This window comes from Triticum urartu, chromosome 3 (genome assembly GCF_003073215.2).
Source record: "Triticum urartu cultivar G1812 chromosome 3, Tu2.1, whole genome shotgun sequence".
Lineage (NCBI taxonomy): Eukaryota > Viridiplantae > Streptophyta > Magnoliopsida > Poales > Poaceae > Triticum > Triticum urartu.
In genome coordinates, this window is record NC_053024.1 from 704958871 (window position 1) to 704979573 (window position 20703).

The window sequence follows — 20703 nt, forward strand, 5'->3', positions numbered from 1 at the left end:
ACCTCCGCAGAAGGCTTACTGCCACAACGAGAAGCCTGAAGAAACAGAAGCAAAGGCTCAAGGTCGCACAAGATATTCTCAACAGCAAGTGGAACAAAGTAACAAAGTAAGGTAGAAGCTACCACCCAAATAGCTATCCAAAGCGCAAGCTATTACCGGAATTCGACGACGAGGCCTTAGAGCCCATGCAGCCGATAAGTGATACGGCCAACTGACCAGATCCACCACCCTGTGAACACGATAGAGCGGCTAACAAAGTCACGCATCAGTCAACACATGTTCTACGTGAGAACTTGCGTCAAAAATCCGGCGCGACCAGATCTATCTATGGATCTAGGAAGCGCGCTAAGGTACACAACCAGCACCGGATACTACAACCGTCCGAACACTATGGCGCATCCCAATACAGGGGTGCCGCACACCCACTATGTTTCACTGATGAGGTGCTGGATCACGAATTCCCAGAAGGATTCAAACCAGTGAACATAGAGGCGTACGACGGAACCACAGACCCTGGAGTCTGGATAGAGGACTTCATCCTCCATATTCATATGGCTCGTGGAGACGATCTCCATGCCATTAAATACTTGCCCCTCAAGCTTAAAGGGCCAGCTAGGCACTGGCTGAAAAGCCTCCCCGAAAACTCAATAGGAAGTTGGGAGGAGCTCAAGAACGCTTTTCGGGCCAATTTTCAAGGAACTTATGTCCGACCTCTGGATGCAGACGATTTAAGTCACATAATCCAACAATCCGGAGAGTCCGCCCGAAAGCTTTGGAACAGGTTCCTCACAAAGAAGAACCAAATAGTCGACTGTCCGGATGCCGAAGCCTTAGCAGCTTTTAAACACAGTGTCCGAGACGAATGGCTCGCCAGACACCTCGGTCAAGAAAAATCGAGAACAATGGCAGCCCTAACAAGCCTCATGACCCGCTTTTGTGCGGGCGACGACAGCTGGTTGTCCCGTAGCAGCACCAGTGACCCAAGCACATCCGAAGTAAGGGATGGCAATGGTAAACCACGACGCAACAAAAACAAACGTCGAAATAAAGAAGGTAGCCCAGATAATACGGCGGTAAACGCCGGATTCAGGGGCTCCCGACTAGGTCGGCGGAAAAAGGCTTTCAAAGGCAGCAGAGATGGACAATCTGGCCTAAACAAAATTCTTGACAAGCTCTGTCAGATTCACGGCACCCTGATACGTCTCCAACGTATCTATAATTTTTGATTCCTCCATGCTATATTATCTACTGTTTTGGGCAATATTGGGCTTTATTATCCACTTATTATTATTATTTTTGGGACTAACCTATTAACCGGAGGCCCAGCCCAGATTTGCTATTTTTTTTGCCTATTTTAGTGTTTCGAAGAAAAGGAATATCAAACGGAGTCGAAACGGAACGAAATCAACTGGAGAAGTTATTTTTGAAAGGAAAGCTACCGGAAAAGCTTGGAGTGCACGTCAGGAAAGAAGGGAGGTGCCCACGAGGGTGGGGGGCGCGCCCACCCCCCTGGGGCACGCCCCCTGCCTCGTGCCCCCCCTTCAGTCTCCCGACGTATCTCTTTCACCCATATATACCTACGTATCCTAAAACTTCCAGAACAGATGATAGATCGGGAGTTCCGCCGCCAGAAGCCTCCGTAGCCACCGAAAACCAATCTAGACCCGTTCCGGCCCGCTGCCGGAGGGGGCAATCCTTCTCCGGTGTCCATCTTCATCATCCTGGTGCTCTCCATGACGAGGAGGGAGTAGTTCTCCCTCGGGGCTGAGGGTATGTACCAGTAGCTATGTGTTTGATCTCTCTCTCTCTCTCTCTATCTCTCTCTCTCTCTCTCGTGTTCTTGAGGTGATACGATCTTGATGTATCGCGAGCTTTGCTATTATAGTTGGATCCTATGATGTTTCTTCCCCCCTCTACTCTCTTGTAATGAATTGAGTTTCCCCTTTGAAGTTATCTTATCAGATTGAGTCTTTAAAGATTTGAGAACACTTGATGTATGTCTTGCCGTGCGTATCTGTGGTGACAATGGGATACCACGTGATTCACTTGATGTATGTTTTGGTGATCAACTTGCGGGTTCCGCCCATGAACCTATGCATAGGGGTTGGCACACGTTTTCGTCGTGATTCTCCGGCAGAACTTTGGGGCACTCTTTGAGGTCCTTTGTGTTGGTTGAATAGAAAAATCTGAGATTGTGTGATGCATATCGTATAATCATACCCACGGATACTTGAGGTGACATTGGAGTATCTAGGTGACATTAGGGTTTTGGTGATTTGTCTCTTAAGGTGTTATTCTAGTACGAACTCTAGGGCTGTTTGTGAGACTTATAGGAATAGCCCAACGGATTGATTGGAAAGAATAACTTTGAGGTGGTTTCGTACCCTACCATAATCTCTTCGTTGGTTCTCCGCTATTAGTGACTTTGGAGTGACTCTTTGTTGCATGTTGAGGGATAGTTATGTGATCCAATTATGTTAGTATTGTTGAGGGAACTTACACTAGCGAAATTATGAACTCTAGGCCTTGTTTCCTATCATTGCAATACCGTTTACGCTCACTTTTATCACTTGCTACCTTGCTGTTTTTATTATTTCAGATTACAAATACCTTTATCTACTATCCATATACCACTTGTATCACCATCTCTTCGCCGAACTAGCGCACCTATACAATTTACCATTGTATTGGGTGTGTTGGGGACACAAGAGACTCTTTGTTATTTGGTTGCAGGGTTGCTTGAGAGAGACCATCTTCATCCTACGCCTTCCACGGATTGATAAACCTTAGGTCATCCACTTGAGGGAAATTTGCTACTGTCCTACAAACCTCTGCACTTGGAGGCCCAACAACGTCTACAAGAAGAAGGTTGTGTAGTAGACATCACACCCCAGACAAACCTGCAAATCATACCCACAGAGAATGTTGGGTCTTCAAGCAGGCCGGTAAGCTAAACATCGAACACAAAGGGGAGGAGACACCAAGCGAAGACGAGGATGAACCTCGCCAGCAAAGCGCCGGAGGACAGAAAAAATTCCCACCGGAGGTTAAAACAGTAAACGTGATCAAGGTGACAAGGAGGAGAAGCAATCACGCACTCCGATGCACACGCGCCATCGAGCCCGTCACCCCTAGGTCCAACCCCTGGTTGGCCTGCCCGATCACTTTTGATTGTAGGGATCACAATACACATATCCAGCGCGAAGGACTGACGGCCTTGGTGTTAGACCCAATAATAAATGGGTACCATTTCACAAGGGTCCTCATGGACGGCGGCAGTGATCTCAATCTGATATATCAAGACACGGTCCGCAAAATGGGGATAGACCCGACACAAATAAGCCACAGTATACTACCTTCAAGGGAGTAATACTAGGCCAAGAGGCCCACTGTACGGGCTCTCTACTACTGGTGGTGGCATTCGGTTCTCCTGATAACTTCCGAAGTGAAACGTTAACTTTTCACATTGCTCCATTCCGAAGTAATTTTCAATCACTACTCGGAAGGGAGGCTTTCGCTCGTTTTAACGCAATACCGCATTATGCTTTTCTCAAGCTCAAGATGCCTGGTCCACGAGGCATCATTACAGTTAGCGGAAATACCAACCGTTCTTCACGTACGGAAGAGGACGCGGCGGCTCTAACAGCCGCACACTAGACGGCCTCACCAACCAAAAAAATGGCAGGTCGTCAAGACCACGGACACGGTTAGACGAGTCCGACGTTCCATCATACATGTATAAGATTGGTTTTCAAACCCTCATAAAGCGATACCAGGGGCTTCCTGCGTGTAATCAGGGCCAGTTCGGCTCAACTAGGCTTCTCTAGAATTCTGATAACTCATTCTTCTTTTCGGCACGGCAACCTTCATCTAAGTTCTTTCCTTTTTGCAGGTTACAATCGTGCTACACCCGTCCAGGACACGACACAACGGAGATACAGGCGCAGACGTGCAGCAGGGACCCGCCAAAAGGTTTCTTTTTAGATTAAGGCCCTGCGTAAACCTTTTTTACTGTCTCTTGTTGCTCACATCCTCCGGATACTCCACACAACCGAGAAGGATGCCGGCGTTATTGGCATGTGGCCACGCCAGGATTTTGCACGTACCTGGACACATGGGGTTTCTTATAAAGGGCATTGTTTAGCCCGGTATATGTTATAAAGACCAAACACCTTAGGGAGTGTTCGGCGTCGCGAGTTTGGCCCTATATGCATCAGCTCCGAATCATGTCTTTGGTCAAATGTTGGGTTTGCCCGGCTCCCATGTTTTGGTACCTTACGTTCCGTTATATCGGCTAAGGTAGCACTAGGAGAACTACTGCGATTGTGCCCTGATTCGTCCGAATGAGCACATCAGTAGAGAAAGCCGAAAACCGACTGTCATGATATAGCGAGAGACTGGTCAACCACTCGATCCACTCGATGACTAATCGGAATCTTCGGGATTCCTCCGCATTAACGAAGGGCCGTTTCTCGGTCATGTACGTACGCGCACCGTATTCGGACGAGCGCAGAAGTACTAGGGGCTATATAGTAGCCCCACTGTCAAACTCCTATGGCTAAGTGAAAGTGTTAAAGCAATATAGTCCGATTGCCTTGTTCGCTACGCTATCACCTCCTTAACGGACCAAGACGTTGGATCAAGTGTGGATATGCATTTTATGCGAACACCCCCGCATTATATGCGTGGGGGCGAAAGCCGACGACTGCAAACTTTCAGGTTATATACATATATACATTAACGGCCGCACAGGAGGCATCATAGTACTTTCGGGCAAAAGTATAAATACAACCTTGATTAATTCAGAAAAACATTGTTTGTACAAGGGGACTACATGTCACTGGAAAATAATATTCTTCGAGCACTGAGTCTCTATCGAGCGAGCGCCTTCAAGGACTTCTTTAAAGTAGTGCTCGGCAGCCACTCGGCCTATGGTCGGACCCTGTGCCACAACAGTGGTGGCCTCCATCTCCGCCCAGTATGTTTTGACACGGGCTAGGGCCATCCGCGCACCTTCTATGCACGCTGATCTCTTTACAACATCGATGCGTGGCATAGCTTCAAGGAATTGTTGCACTAAGCTAAAGTAGCTACTCGGCCTTGGCCCTCCCGGCCACAGGTGATCCACAACAGACCTCATGGCAAGTCCGGACAACCTATGGAGCTCGGCCCAACCGGACAATCGCTCATTCAACAACAGCGGACGGACTGAAGCGTGAAACTGTGACCAGAACAGCTTCTCCACTTCGGGACCTTTCTGATCCTTGAAGTACTCGGCTGCATCAGCAGCACTTGCAGCCAAATCCATGTACTCGTCTGCAGAACTCCATAGCCGGTCCAGAGGAGCATACTTCGGATCTCCGAACTTAGTCCGCAACAAGAAGGGCTTCCCAGACACGATATCTGCAGCTTGATTCAGCTCCTCCTTCGTCGCTCTAATTTTGGAGCGGGCTTTCTTGGTAGCCACCCGGGCCTTCTCCAGGCCCGTCGCTTTCGCCCGGTCTTCTTCTTCAAGAAGCTGGTAACGGTCAGTAGCATCTTTTAATTCTACAGCCATCTTGGTTATTTTTTCCTTGCTCTTGCAATGCGCGGCTTGTTCGGCCCTTAACTCTTTGACCGCCTTTAAAGCGGCCACATTGCTACTCCTCGCTTGCTCCTTGGCTCGGGCAAGTTCCGCCCGAAGGGTCTCCACGGTGGCAGCTCCATCTGCAGTCACAACATATTAAAAATACTGGCATCATGCTGCTCTTACTATGTGACGATCACCAGAAAAATCACTCACCCTGTGCCTCGTCAAGCTGCTTGTTGACAAGCACGATGTCGGCATCTGCCGCATCCAACTACCGCTTTAGTTCGGCAAACCCATCAGTCCGGCTAGCCACCGGAGCTTCAACCACCTGCACATAAAGGCGGTCTGGTTATTACCTGGGACTATGATCCTCTGTTTGCCGCCGTTCTCGACGACAACCAGAGTCTCAGGGGCTACTATATGCATGGGCATACCTAACGTATGCGGTACTGTTAAAGGCATACATTATTTCACGTACCTCAAAGCCTTTCAACAGACTCATAAAAGCTTCGTGCAGACCGCTTTCGGCGGATGAATCCTTTCAATTACCGTACCCATTAGCGTACGATGTGCTTCCGAGACGGCAGCTTGCCCCAGAAGATCCTTCAGCGCGTCCGACCGCACACTGTACGAACCCTTGCTGTCGCTCCCCTCAGGAGCCGGATACTGGGGATGCCGGGCAGTCAAAGGGTTATTCTCTGGCCCTAGTGGATCCGGAGATACCCTCTGCGATGACACTTCAAGGTCGCCCGCTTCTTGAGTTGGGGAATCCAGGGAAGGCGTTTCACTCTCCATCATCTCCGGAAGAAGATCCCCCGAAGATGAACTCTGTCGAGAAGGGCTGCGATCCGGACTACAATTTATAAGCATCGATTATTGTCTTCGGAAGTAAGATAGGATATCTTCACTATTAAGTACTTTTTGATTACTTACAGCTCGGTAGAGGGCTGATCCCCGCGCGGACATTGTGCGGCCAGAATACCCTCTGAGGCAGGACCCTCTGGCGGAGACTTCTTCTCCCGTTTGGAAACCTTAGCTTCTGGATCTTCAGAGGTAGTCCTCTTCCTTCCCCAGGGAGAGAGAATGTTAGATTCTTCCCCTTGGTTATCCTCCCTCGCAGAGGCACTCATTTCCTCTATTGGAATAGATAGCAATGGAGGCCCACTTTCGCCCTCTTTATTCCCCCCTTCGTCTTCCTTTGAGGGCACTAGACAAGGCGCTGGCTCGAGCATCTTTTCCAGCACCGGATTGTCCAACCCCTCAGGAAGGGGAGCCGAACACCGGATCAGCTTCGCCTTTGTTATCCTGTCCTGGTCAAAGAGTGATTTCTTCAGAATGATGTCATGATAGATAAAAGGACAGTGTGTTCGGCCATGGGATTACTTACTTGGGCAGCGAGGCGGTTGCAGCTTAGGCCCACGTCCTTGGTGGTGTTCGGACACTCTATTTGGGGTCCGAAGAACGATTTGTACATCTCCTCGTGCGTCATGCTGAGGAAATGTTGAATAGCACGCGGTCCTTCCGGGTTGAATTCCCACATACGGAGGGGTCGGCGTTTGCAAGGCTAGACTCGACGAACCAGCATAACTTGTATTACCATAACCAGACTGAAATCTCCCTCGAAGAGATCTCGGATATGACTCTGCAGTATGGGCACGTCCTTGGCTGGACCCCAGCTCAGCCCCCTGCTGATCCATGACATCAGTTGTGGTGGGGGCCCGAGCGAAAGGCGGGGGCAGCTACCCATTTGGCACTTCGGGAAGCTGTGATGTAGAACCACTCCCGCTGCCACAATCTGGACACCTCTGAAAAGGAACCCTTTGGCCATGGAGCGTCAACAATTTTTCTTATTAAAGCACCTCCGCACGCTGTGTACTGCCCCTCGACCATCTTCAGCTTCACATCGAAGGTCTTGAGCCACTGGCTGAAGTGAGGGGTAATGCGGAGGAAGGCCTCACACACGACAATAAATGATGAGGTGTGAAGAAGGAAATCTGGGCCCAGATCGTGAAAATCCAGCCCGTAATAGAACATAAGACCCCTAACAAAGAGATCCAGAGCGAGGCCTAGTCCTCGGAGGAAGTGGGAGACGAATACAACGCTCTCGTTGGGTACGGGAGTAGGGACGACCTGCCCTCGGGCGGGCAGCCTATGCGAAATTTCAGCGGTCAGATATCTGGCCTCCCTCAACTTCTTGATGTCCTCCTCCGTGACGGAGGAAGGCACCCACCGGCCTTGAAGGCTGGATCCGGACATGATTGAAGGTTCGAAGCACCTGACCTGAGCTTTGGGTGTTAGAACTCGAGGCGGGGGAAGGATTTGATTGAGCACAGGAGGGAAAAAGGAAAAGCCTTGTCCCTTTATAAAGGGGATGAATATCAGGCGTCCTCCTCGTGGCCGTTCGAGACTTACCTGAGATCTAGGAGTCATACCAACAGGCACGGTTGGGTTACCCACGTTTGTATTGATGAGAATCCCGTGATAAGGGGAACACGATCTCTGCTTTGACAAGACGTGTCAAGAAACCGCCTCGCGTTATGTGCGGGGCTGGTTAAAGAAAAAACAGTTCTAATAATTATCGGGCCGTGGCGTGATGTCATGCTGCCAAAACGCGTCAGCATATTAGATTTGTGGAAATATTATTCTCCCTACGGCGGTATGTGGAACTTATTTTGCAGGGTCGGACACTATCCTTGTATTCAAACTCTTCCATGGTGTATTGGGAGGAGGAACCCGCCTTGCAATGCTGAAGACAACACTGCGCGCCGGACTCATCGTCATTGAAGTCTGGTTCAGGGGCTACTGAGGAGTCCTGGATTAGGGGGTCTCCGGACAGCCGGACTATATCCTTCGGCCGGACTGTTGGACTATGAAGATACAAGATTGAAGACTTCGTCCCGTGTCCGGATGGGACTCTACTTGGCGTGGAAGGCAAGCTAGGCAATACGAATATGGATATCTCCCCCTTTGTAAGCGACCTTGTGTAAACCCTAGCCCCCCTCCGATGTCTATATAAACCGAAGGGTTTTAGTCCGTAGGACAACATACAATCATACCATAGGCTAGCTTCTAGGGTTTAGCCTCTCTGATCTCGTGGTAGATCAACTCTTGTAATACTCATATCATCAAGAATAATCAAGCAGGACGTAGGGTATTACCTCCATCGAGAGGGCCCGAACCTGGGTAAAACATCGTGTCCGCTACCTCCTGTTACCATCCGCCTTAGACGCACAGTTCGGGACCCCCTACCCGAGATCCGCCGGTTTTGACACCGACAATCTCCTAGTCCCCATCCACCCCCGAGATGTTTGCTATTGCCACCGTCCTGGTTTATTGGTCCTCATTGTATTTTGTGACAAATTTTGAAAATAAATTTAACTAACAAAATGCTCATGCATGTCACTAAAAATTATATCATCAGAAACTATATTCAAATACGAATCAAACGATATAATTTTTGTTGACATGCATTAACATTTTGTTAGTCAAATATTTGGTCAAATCTTGACACAAATTACAAAGAAGACCAATAAATCAGGATGGAAGTACTAGAGTATAACAACTCGCCATTGTTGTGCTATCAGAACAAAAAAAAACCAAATCAATGCATAAAAGCGAAAGCAAACTAAACAGTCGAACCAAACATTAACAACTGCCAAATAGTTTGGATTAAATTATTCCGGCTAACCTTCTTGCCCGTTGTTGGAATGTTTGTATTGGATCTGATCTTCTCAAGCATATGAGCTCAACCTCTTGAGCAAAGAGTTACAACCCCGGAAACACCTCTCCTCTACATAGGTAGCTTTACTAGCAGGCCGGTGTCCATTGAAGTGAAGGAAACTTTTTGCGAATTTCAATTTACGATGAATTAAAAAAATCGAATGCACCGTTTGAACCTACCTTGCCAGTCTATTAAAAGCTGCATTTACTACTGTCTAACTATGTATTAATCAACTTCACTATTCACCTATGCTTTTTTACGTTGCCTCGTTCATGCATCGTGTTATTGTTTTTAATTTATATGTTTTAAAAACGAGCTGACAAAAAAACCATAGGCTGGCACAATTACTACTAGTCATTGTTTCTTTGTACCACAACAGACTTTTGTGGCACCATGCATCCGGCTGCTGTCACACGCCTACTTTGTAAGCGCATCTCTAACAGACCTCGTATAATGCTGACCAGGCATTTATAGTTCGACGAAGATATGTTTTGCGGATCGAAATCATGCGCGGCAGAGCAGACCCCGTATATGAAATTGCATTATTTAAAAAAAGAACTTTCGCGGGAGAAATTGCAACCACACTAGTTCATCGCATACCACATGATCTACATACTACATTCTACTACTACTACTAGAGGGGGGTGGGGGATCTCATGGCGGCGAGCTCGCAGCCGAGGACGACGCGGTGGAGGAGCTCAGTCCTCCTCGTCGGAGTTGACGAGATCGGTGCTCCTTGCGGATGCGCCGCCACTCGTCGTCCTTGTAGCGACAAGGTTCGTCGCGATCGCCTGCTTGAGCATGAGGTCTTCGAGTTGCTCATCATGGCGCTGGCGCTCTGCCTCCTCGCGCAAGCTCCGTTTGGCATGCTATATACTTGTGGAACCATTCTTCATCAAATTGCCATGCTATATACTTGTCTCTTCCTATTTCTTTGAAGTTCCCGCTATTGGGCCGGGCCTTTTTCTCTTCCTATTTCTTTGAAGTGCCTGCTATTTGGGCCGGGGCCTTTATTGTAGCGTTTGACACGATGAATCCTTTTGTCTTGCTTAATGCGAAATATAGCATCAAACTACCACCAGGCTGAAAAACACAGCATCAACCCAAAAAGACACCTCACATCAAAACAAGACCAGGCCATACAATAAAAATGCCATGGTGAATACAATGAATTTGCCATGGAACCAGTCTTCATCAAATATCCACGTTCTATATGAAATATTTTTAGTAAACACAAAATTTTGCAAATTGCCAAGTCATTTTGATCACCCGGTCGATCCAGCGCGGGGCGTTTGCCGCCTCTAGCATTTGACGTGTGTCCCTTGTGGACACCCCACACCGCTCCATCCTTCTCATCCGTATCTCCAGCAGCAGAGACAACAAATGACATGCTATATCTTTTCCAATTTATTCTGGCCCTTCTTCCCCAACTCCCCATGACCTCCTATTGCAATTCGTGGCGTCGTTTCCAGTTACCTCCTGCCCCTTCTCTTCTAGCACAATTATTGTAACTCTGGCAAACCAATGATGCGACCGAAACATAAGATACACAGCTGGTTGCTGCCATCTGACGCCAATGTCAACCTCGCCCGTGGCATGGCCGCCGCCACCACCTCAACCTCCAGCAGCTGCCGACACCATCTCCTTCGCACCACGTGGCTCTATCGCAGAAAAGAAAGCATGGCCGCCGCCACCACCTCAACCTCCTGCAGCTACCTACACCATCTCCTTCGCACCACATGTAGGTGGCTCTATTGCAGAAAAGAAAAACTTACCAACAGAGCCTCCGTTGCAAAAGTTTCCGCAACACGGCCTTTATTTCAAAAGGGTTCTGCAACGCGACCTCTGATGGAAAAGAAAACGGTTTGAATTGCGTTGCAGAGATCGAAAAAAGAAGGAAAGATTGAACAACGCGACCTCTGGACCACACCGGCCGGTCCGACGGGTCCGGTCCACTTCACTCCACCCACCGGCCCACTTCTACAAGCGACGCCCCCTCCGCAAGACTCCAGTCCAACCTCGGAGGTTTGACCTTCCCCTTGCTTCCTCCGCCTCCGGTCCAACTCCAAACCCCCGCCCCCTCTCCCCTCCCCATCTCATTCTAGGGTTTAGGGTTTAACCGCCGACGCGCCACCATGCGCCACCTCGCCCGCCTCCTCAACCACCGCCTCCTCCTCCCCTCCACCGCCACCGCCTCCTCCTCCGCCGCCGCGGCCTTCTCCACCTCCAAGCGCGCCTACCCCAGCCGAGCCAAGCCGCGCCCGCCGCCGCCCAGCGAGAGCCCCGCGGAGGACGCGGCCGGAGACGACGGGGACGCGCCCCCGCCGGCCGACCCCGCGGCGTGGCAGAGGGAGAAGGTCCCCAGCGAGCTGCCCCGCCCGCCCACCATTCCCTTCCAGCCAAGTGTCGCCAACGCCGTCCGCCTCGTCGGCACCGTCGGCGCGCCCGTGCAGCTCCAGCGCCTCCCCGACGGCCGCTTCTCCGCCGTCTCCGTGCTCGTGCAGGACCGCCGCACCGACTTCCCCAAGTTCTGGTGCGTGCGATCACCGATTTCCGCTCCTCCTCTGTACTGTACTCGCTGATCGCTTGCTAGTGTTTGGGTTCCAAGAGGGTGGATTAGCACTGCCATGTTTAATTGCGCTGAAATGAAATGAAATGAATTACGGGTAGAACGGAGAAACGACGTTAGAACCAGTATGGGCAGGCTTATATAGATACGAAAGGAACACATGACTTAAGTGAGATATCCCTGCTCTGTTTCAGATATCTCTGTTCTGTTTCAAGTTGAAGTTAGCCCTGCTATCGGATCAAATTAAGTGTCTAGTGGAAGGATTTGTGATTTGACACTGTAAACTCTGACCACTAAATTGAATCCAAAATTGGTAGGGATCACTACATGTTCCAAAATTGCTAGGGATCACTACATTAGTAGCGTTTTATAGTTCCAGTAATTAAAGTCTTTGATAGACAATTTTGTTTTGTCTGGTTTTATGTTGTCGTGTCCTAGAGAACTTATGTGCCTGAGTATCCATCCGTATTTCGAGTGCATCGCTCCATTTTCTCATTGTGGAGTTTGCCACTTTTTTACCTGCAGGATCCCTGTAATATTTCAAGACGACTTGGCACAAATAGCTGCTTCTCACTTGCAAGAAAAGGACCTTGTCTATGTGTCTGGGCAATTAACTGGAGATGTTCCGCCATTCAAACATACTGATGGCCAAGCAAATATTCAGGTATACATCTATTCTATTTACTTTACTGCTGTGTTCTGCTTTCCCCTGTTATATGTAGAAGGTTAAGCATAAAGAAAGGGTAATCTTATTATCCTGCATACCGAGTGTGTGTGGAGCCCAGCAGCCCCCTACCTTTTACATACCTTATTTATTGCTGATAAAATGACAAAATCCTGGGTAATTGTACTACAATCACTTGTGAGAATGAATCACATGATGCTATCAAACGCACCCGACTGAATATGCAATCTGAGCTATGTAAGATTCGGCATTTGGTGAACTGATGCTTATGTTTACTTCATGACATGACTTAGCAGGCCTTTGTTGATCTGATATTCTGTTCCTTGTGACTTTTGAAGATCTCCGCTAATCGAACGAAGTAAAAAAAGTGCTGCTCATTCTGCTGTACTAGTGAAACTTTCTTACTTTTGATTCAAAATTTGGTTCTTCTTTCCTAAAGAAAATTGGCTGCTTGTTTCTCTTGCATCACATTATAGTTTAGTTTCTGAAACTAACTAACTGAATTTGCTATTTATATTCCAGGTTGTAGCACATCTGCTGTCATTTGTTGATAGTAAAGCTGTGGAAACGGATCTCATGGTGGATGAAGAGGAAGGGTTTATGGAGATTGCTGAGGCTGAAAAGAAAGTTGAACAAACCAAACCTGTCTCTAAATATCCAGCATGCACATTTTCAGGTGCTGGTTTGCTGCTCAGCTGTATCCAACCAAGCCCCAGTCTTATAGGCGATAATATTACATTGTTTGTGCTATGCCTGTGAGAAATTTACATTCCATTAGAAAAGAAAAGAAAGTTGCACCCAATGTTTTTGTCCTTAGCTTATCTTTTTTAATTTAAGATATAGTTTAGTTGCAGTAAAATAGTAATCTTTCATGGAGTTCCATGCCTATCAGCAATGGACAAACACTATCTAACAAGGACACCTTTCTGACAGCTTTATTGGCATGTCCATCATTTCGTAACTGTCTGATAGTTCGGATGTTTTCCTGATGATGAAACCTTACAATTTTTCTGCATTAAGTTACAACTTCACTTAATACATGCTGTCTACCGAATTAATAAGTTCAATTAAACTGGAAACCTCTTTATCTATACGCCTATACCTTGGTGTCAAAGTACTGCAGTAAGATATTTCTATGCAAAAGTATTAAAAGCTGATATACCAGAATGAACTATTAAAATGTGCCTTTTTGGGCAGTCATATATGCTGCTTTCAATGGACAACACGGGAGGTTTAGTGCTTACTTAACTACAGTAAACCCTTTTTTTTATTCAGTAGTCCAATCCCAGTTATGTATGAAAATATCCTTGTATTTTTTCTTGATGGTGTTATGTTTTATTCTCAGATTATAAAGCCAAACAGGACAAGTACAGAACGCTCTGGAATGATGTTCTTGCCAATCCACTTAATTGGACTGATAACCGAGCTGAGAAGGCGAATGGATCTGTGAGCATGTTGTTTATACATATGTGTTTACTGCCTTGAAAGTAAGAAGCAAAGCTTGTGAGCCACTAACACTTGCAGCCGTTTTTATTCGAATTGGGCAGAAAAATCCAAAGTATCCTGATTTTAAGAACAAGACAGCAGATGAGGCACTCTGGCTTGACTCAGCACCACATTATGTGCTAGAGAAGTTGGATGGTTTGACCTTTAATAGTGGCTACAATGCAGCTAAAACATATAAGCCTTTTAATTCTAGCATTGGGAAAGGTAAAACTTTAAACATAATATTCTCCCTTTTCGTGTTAATTTTTGATACTAATATTCAGTATAAACAACAGGTACGAATACAGGTTGGAGTAAATTCAAGACAAGCCAAGCTGCCTCTCCTGAGAAACAGAAAAAGGAAGGTAGGTATAAATTTGTTTTTATTTCCTGTGTGTTCATTTTACTTTACCATCAATAGTCAAGTGGCTTGTGGAATACACCTTCCTTATCTCTACTCGTAATCTAAGCTTGTGTACCTGGTAGTTGCACAAGTGGCTTAAATACCATCTTTGTCTGGCTTGTGGATTACATCCCATTATCTCTACTTGCTTCAATATCATCTTTGTCTGTTTGCCTTCCTCTTTTTGCAATGGGATCATTTGTGCCTGAGGATCTACTATCTTTTCTTCTATAAATAATGTTTTTGTGATCTGTCATCTTTAAGTTGTAAATACCCTCATGTATCTCTTGGTTCTTTAACCACACATAGGTTTTCCAAAGTTTTTTTGGAGGATTCTAATCTGTACAAACTTTTCCTACAAGGCCTGTTTGATTAATAGAATTGCAAGTAATAGGGATATTCCTTGGCATTTATTTGCACTGAATTTCATAGGAAATCTTCATCCAATCCAATCTGTTGGAAATAATCCTAAGTTTTTCCTATGCACAATCAAACATCTTTCGACCATGTAGTATTCAAGATGACATGACACTCTAATCATGGGTTTTGGAATTCATGTGAATCAAAGAGGTTATATGGCTTACAATGTCCATGTTTCTTGATGTGTCTTGGTCAAACTTTCTACCGAAACCTACATATTCTTCTTTTCGGTAGTTTGTGCTTTACAACCCGTGATCATCTCTTTGCTGATGACTCCCATATTATTGCTTTCAGCGGAATTGTGGCAGAGTCTGGTGGACAGTCCTCAAAGCTGGTGGGACAACCGAGCAGACAAGGTAAGTCTCGGGACATTTCGTCATGATTTATCCATCTTTCCCCCCTTGGCTGGTCCTAATGATTGTTCTGTCTCGTCTGAAATTCAGAGGTCACCTAAAGCCCCCGACTTCAAGCACAAGGACACTGGCGAGGCTCTGTGGTTAAGCCCCAAGACACCAAGTTGGGTTACAGATGCGCTGCCACCGGTGAGAGGAGGTAGCAGAGGCGGAGCTAGAAGACCGGAGACCCTGCTCTCTTGACCTATCTGAGGTGGCCTTGGCTGTGCGTCGGGCGTTGCCTCAGCTATATTCTTTTGCTAAATACTCAGGCTGTCTTCGGTCTGCTAACTTATGCGAGTAAGGTAGAGACCACTTTCAAGATTAAAAAAAATATCTCTGCCTTAACCTCCAGCGCTGTCACTGATGGCCATGTGGCCTTCGTAATGCTATGCCAGGATGTAAATAGCATTTCCACAAAATCGATGATATTTATGCTGCCATGTGGGTTGGGTTGGGTTGGGCCTTTGTAGTGCTTTCAGTTTCAAGGCCGTGCTTGCAGCAACTTTACCTATAGCGGTAAAGTGGGCCTTGGTCGTTTTCCATGAAACTGAAGTGGGCGGTGAGTGGTTCGGCCTCGGAGTTTTGAAGTAGAAGTTTGAACCTGTTTCTCCAGTTATTAAAAAAAACCGTTTCTCTGGTTTACAGCGGGATAGCCGAAAGGAGCAGCAAAAGCCCAAACAAAAACAGCGGAATAGTGGAAAGGAGCTAGTGGAATATTAGACTACCCGGCGAATTGACCTGGTCAGATAGATGTCACATAATTTTTCTCACCTATATACAGGAGATTGAGCAGAAAGGTTATCATTTGGCTTATTAAGGCCCTGTTCGGAATCCCACTTGCTCCACAAAATAGCAGGAGCTGTGGAGCCACGAAACAGCCGCTCCGCATTTTTTCACCGTGACTCCACCCGTGCCAGGAGTGGAGCTATGGAGCGGAGGTAAGCTGAACAGGGGCTGTTGACATTTCTAGGGGCCATTTCATCATCGAGATTTGAAGTTGTATATGGTGAGCTTGTTGACGAGCTTCGAAACAACACGCTGCAGCAAATGGCTGCTGCCATGAGCTTTTCCCACCAAATACACATCGTCATGCTCCTCTGTTACTCGATATGGTCTCAGCACCCGCCTCGTGCTACCGTGTTTTCTTTTAGCTCCAACTTCTCTGATCCAGACTATGACGCCCAAGACTTCAGTTTCCAGGGTGACGCATACTATGACAACCAGTCTCACATGATCCAACTCACAAGAAATGGCCATGGTATAAGCATCAAGAACAGCATGGGACGAGCTTTCCTTGCGACGCCCATGCCGCTGTGGGATGTCACTGGCGAGCTCGCCCGCTTCACAACCTCCTTCACCTTCCAAATCAAGGTAAACAATGCAAACACTGGCGATGGCTTGACATTCTTCCTCGGGCATTATCCTCCGGTGAGCATTCCCAATGTCAAACGCGAGATGGGCAACGGGAACCTCAGCCTCTTCAACACAACCCCCGGCACGGTCGCGGCCGCGATGATGGAGCCGTGGCGGTTGAGTTCGACACATACTTGAACGATGGCTTCGACACGAGTAGCAGTCACATGGGCATTGATGTCAACTCCATCGTCTCACGGGCGTACACCAACGCGACCGTGCCTCGTAGGAACCTAACGTCTGGCCTCCCAATGACTTGCCACATCAGCTACGGCAACGACACAAAAATGCTAGCGACTTTTCTCCAGATCGCCGACACGACATATCGTGTCAACACTAGTCTTGACCTGAGGCAGTTCTTGCCAAGTGTGGTGGCCATTGGCTTCTCGGGTGCCACCGGTGTGGCTGTCGAGCTACACCAAATAATGTCCTGGTCATTCAACTCCACCTTGGACCCGCGGCCTGCACCGAAGAGGCCCCCTTCTACACCAAAGATCCTGCTAGTAGAGGTAATAACTGGACCAGTTATTGGCGTTATAACAATTGTGTGCATCTTTGTTGGCGTCCGTCGATGGCAGCTATGCATGAGAAAGAAGCATTATAGAGCTCTCGCCCAGGGCCTTGGACATATTGGTTATCATAAGTTGGCGCGTGCGTCCAACAAATTTGCAGAGGAAAACAAGCTTGGGGAAAGAGGCTCAGCCTCTGTTTTCGGGGCCAACTGGCAAGTCCAAGTAGACCGGTGGCGATAAAGAGATTCAAGCTGGCAGAATCGGGCGAGGAGAGGAAGGCGTTCGAGGACGAACTCGGGATTGCCAGTCGGTTGAGGTACCGGAACCTTGTCGAATTGATAGGCTGGTGCTACGAGCTATGACGGCCAGAGGAACCTGATTGAATTTATATGTTGATGGCGGGACGAGAGGTACACACGCCTCCTCCTTGTGTATGAGCTTTTGCCACAAGGTAGCCTTGATCAACACCTACACAGGGGAAACAGTTGGTTAGCATGGTCCAAGAGGTACACATTATAGGATCCGGCTTGCCTGCTTCCTCTCCGTGCTCCCATCCGTGCTTCGACTTAATTCTACGGTTGTTTTTTTTTCTTTTTTTCTCACCCCCCTGATTTTAAAGGGGTGATGCCGGACCTTATTTTGTTCCAATCAAATCAAGCCACGTAGACGGGAGCACGGATGTGCACACGACGGGGGAGCAGGCAAGTCTCGTCCCACATTATAATTGCATCTTGAGAGCATTTACATCGTTGTGCGCAACTTTGTTTTTTCTTGATACATAATGGATGTATATGCTTTGACAAACAGGTATGAGGTCATCCTCGACCTATAGGCTCTGCGTTGCAATACCTCCATGTAGATTGCGAGCAAGGCCAACAATGTATCGTACACGGTGATATCAAGTCCAGCAACGTGCTTCTTGGGTCTTCACACAATGCCAAGTTAGGTGACTTCGGATTGGCAAGATTTGTTCACCACGAAACTGGGTAAGGGATCACTGATGTCGTGCAAGGCACTTACGGATATATTGACCCTGTGTTCGTGGACACGAGCCAACGGAACAGGAGTCAGACATCTACAACTTCGGCATTGTCCTACTAGAGATGGTCTCTGGAAAGGACCCAACAACGCGCCTCCATGATACGACTCCATTGTCGTCACGGGTAAGAAGTTTGTACTACAACAACACGATCCTTGAGGCCGCAGACGACAGGCTGATAGGCGGCGAGTCTAGTACCGGGCGACAACAGATGGAGCGTGTGCTACTTGTCAGGCTCTTGTGCGTGCACCAGGAACCGAGCAGCCGGCCATCCATCACCCACACCATGGATGCCGTACGACCGGAGGAGCTGACATTGGACATCACTCCCTTGGTGCCGGTGACGATCTCAAAAGTAGCTAGCATGCTGACGATACTTGATCGTCAGAATAACATATGCTTCTTCAGACTTGGTCAGACAGCACGTAGTACCTTATTTTCCCACCTAGGAGATAGCGCAGAAAGGGGTTGCGGCGTTGTCGTTTGGCTTATATCTTTCTGCTTAACGGACACTACCAGAGGTCGTCTTTGCGACATGTACACAGGATTTGCGCACGGCATGACGCTGAGGTCCGAGTCCGATGCCCCGGGCAGCTGGCTGTTGGTTTGCATCGCCAAATATTCGTCGAGATGACGAGTCAATATATAGGTGTGCTTGTTCACGAGCTTCCTTCCAAAGCAAATGGCTGCTGTGAGCTTCTCCCACCGAATACAGATCTTCATCCTCCTCTGCTGCTCGACATGGTCTTCTCTGCATCTGCCTCGTGCTACGGCGCTTTCTTTTAGCTCCAACTTCTCCAATCCCGACTTCGACGCCCAAGACTTCAGTTTCCAGGGCGACGCATACTACGACTCCCAGTCTCAGATGATCCAGCTGACAAGAAACGGCGATGGTACAAGCGTCAATAACAGCGTAGGCCGAGCGTTCCTCGCGACGCCCATGCCGCTGTGGGACACCGTCACCGGCGAGCTCGCCCGCTTCACCACATCCTTCACCTTCCAAATCAAGGTAATCAGTGCAAGCAATGGCGACGGCATGACATTCTTCCTCGGGCATTATCCTCCGACGAGCATTTCCAATAACAACAACTTCGGCGGCGGGAACCTCGGCCTCTTCAACAAAACCGATGGCACGGTCGTCGCGACCGGCGACGACCGAGCCGTGGCGGTTGAGTTTGACACGTTCAAGAACGACGACGTCGACACCAGTGGCAGCCACATGGGCATCGATGTCAATTCCATCGTCTCACGGGCGTACACCAACGCGACCGTGCCAGGCAGGAACCTAACATCCGGCCTCCCGATGACTTGCCAGATCAGCTACGGCAACGACACCAAAATGCTAGCGGCCGTTCTCCAGATCGGCGACGCGACTTACAGTGTCAACACGAGTGTTGACCTGAGGCAGCTCTTGCCCAGCGTGGTGGCCATCGGCTTCTCGGGTGCCACTGGGTCTGCCGTTGAGTTACACCAAATAATGTCCTGGTCATTTAATTCCACCTTGGATCTACCACTTGCACGGAACAACTCCGAGATTCCACCGCCTTCGCCGAAGAGCTCTGAGATTCCGCCGCCTTCGCCGAAGAGCTCCAAGGTTCCGCCGAACCTGCGGAAGCTGCTAATAGAGGTAACTGGACCAGTTATTGGAGTTATTGCAATCGTGTGCATCTTTGTTGGCGTCCATCGATGGCAGCTATGCATGAGGAAGAAGCAATGCAGAGCACTCGCCAGGGGCCTTGGACATATTGATTATCATAAGCTGGCGCGTGCGACCAACAATTTCTCCAATGAAACCAGGCTCGGGCAAGGAGGTTCCGCCTTTGTTTATAGGGGACAACTCACAAGCCCAAGCAGACCGGTGGCTATAAAGAGATTCAAAACGGCGGCATCCGGGCAGGGGATGCAGGCGTTCGAGGACGAACTCAGGGTCGCCAGTCGCCTGAGGCACCGGAACCTGGTCGAACTGATAGGTTGGTGCTACGACGACAAGAGGAACCCAATTGAGTTTGTATGCTGGTGGCGGGACGACAAGCACGCACGTCTCTTTCTTGTGTATGAGTTCCTGCCACAAGGTAGCCTTGATCAACACCTACATGGGGGCAACAGTTGGCTACCATGGGACAAGAGGTATGTAGTTCTGTCTCCATCGATGCAACTTAATTTCTTTTTGATGTAATGGTAACATGATTTGACAAACAGGTACGAGATCATCCTCGATCTAGGTTCTGCACTGCAATACCTCCATGTAGATTGCGAGCAACACCAACAATGTATCGTACATGGTGATATCAAGTCGAGCAATGTGCTGCTTGACACTTCGTACGGTGCGAAGTTAGGTGACTTCGGATTGGCAAGATTTGTTCACCACGAAACCGGATCACAGACCACAGATATCGTGCAAGGCACTTATGGGTACATAGACCCTGTGTTCATCGACACGAGCCAGCGGAATATGCAGTCAGACATCTATAGTTTCGGCATTGTCCTATTAG

The 20703-nt window shown here is 48.2% G+C and overlaps 2 protein-coding genes and 1 pseudogene across 2 annotated transcripts; all 3 read left to right on the forward strand.

Moving 5' to 3' along the window:
- The first annotated feature begins 11361 nt into the window (after positions 1 to 11361).
- Positions 11362 to 15687, forward strand: LOC125546049 (protein OSB2, chloroplastic-like). The gene is made up of 8 exons (XM_048710170.1): positions 11362 to 11823; positions 12385 to 12523; positions 13067 to 13220; positions 13890 to 13990; positions 14092 to 14254; positions 14326 to 14394; positions 15147 to 15208; positions 15296 to 15687. The coding sequence occupies exons 1-8, from the start codon at positions 11426 to 11428 to the stop codon at positions 15446 to 15448; spliced, it is 1239 nt and encodes a 412-aa protein (XP_048566127.1). The 5' UTR covers positions 11362 to 11425; the 3' UTR covers positions 15449 to 15687.
- A 127-nt stretch (positions 15688 to 15814) lies between these two features.
- Positions 15815 to 18845, forward strand: LOC125547239 (annotated as a pseudogene).
- A 48-nt stretch (positions 18846 to 18893) lies between these two features.
- LOC125547240 (L-type lectin-domain containing receptor kinase IX.1-like) lies at positions 18894 to 20696 on the forward strand (the record flags this gene model as incomplete). The annotated part of the gene is made up of 2 exons (XM_048711196.1): positions 18894 to 20338; positions 20411 to 20696. Coding segments are annotated over exons 1-2 (1731 nt in total), but the record flags the coding sequence as incomplete, so codon positions are not given.
- Between the last annotated feature and the right edge of the window lie 7 nt (positions 20697 to 20703).

What these genes read in the sequence shown, in the direction of transcription:
- LOC125546049 (XM_048710170.1), top strand. Translation starts at nt 11,426, where the DNA reads ATGCGCCACCTCGCCCGCCTCCTCAACCACCGCCTCCTCCTCCCCTCC. An exon ending in TAATTCTAGCATTGGGAAAG is followed by an intron (nt 14,255 to 14,325) that starts GTAAAACTTTAA and finishes TATAAACAACAG; the next exon opens with GTACGAATACAGGTTGGAGT. An exon ending in GGGACAACCGAGCAGACAAG is followed by an intron (nt 15,209 to 15,295) that starts GTAAGTCTCGGG and finishes TCTGAAATTCAG; the next exon opens with AGGTCACCTAAAGCCCCCGA.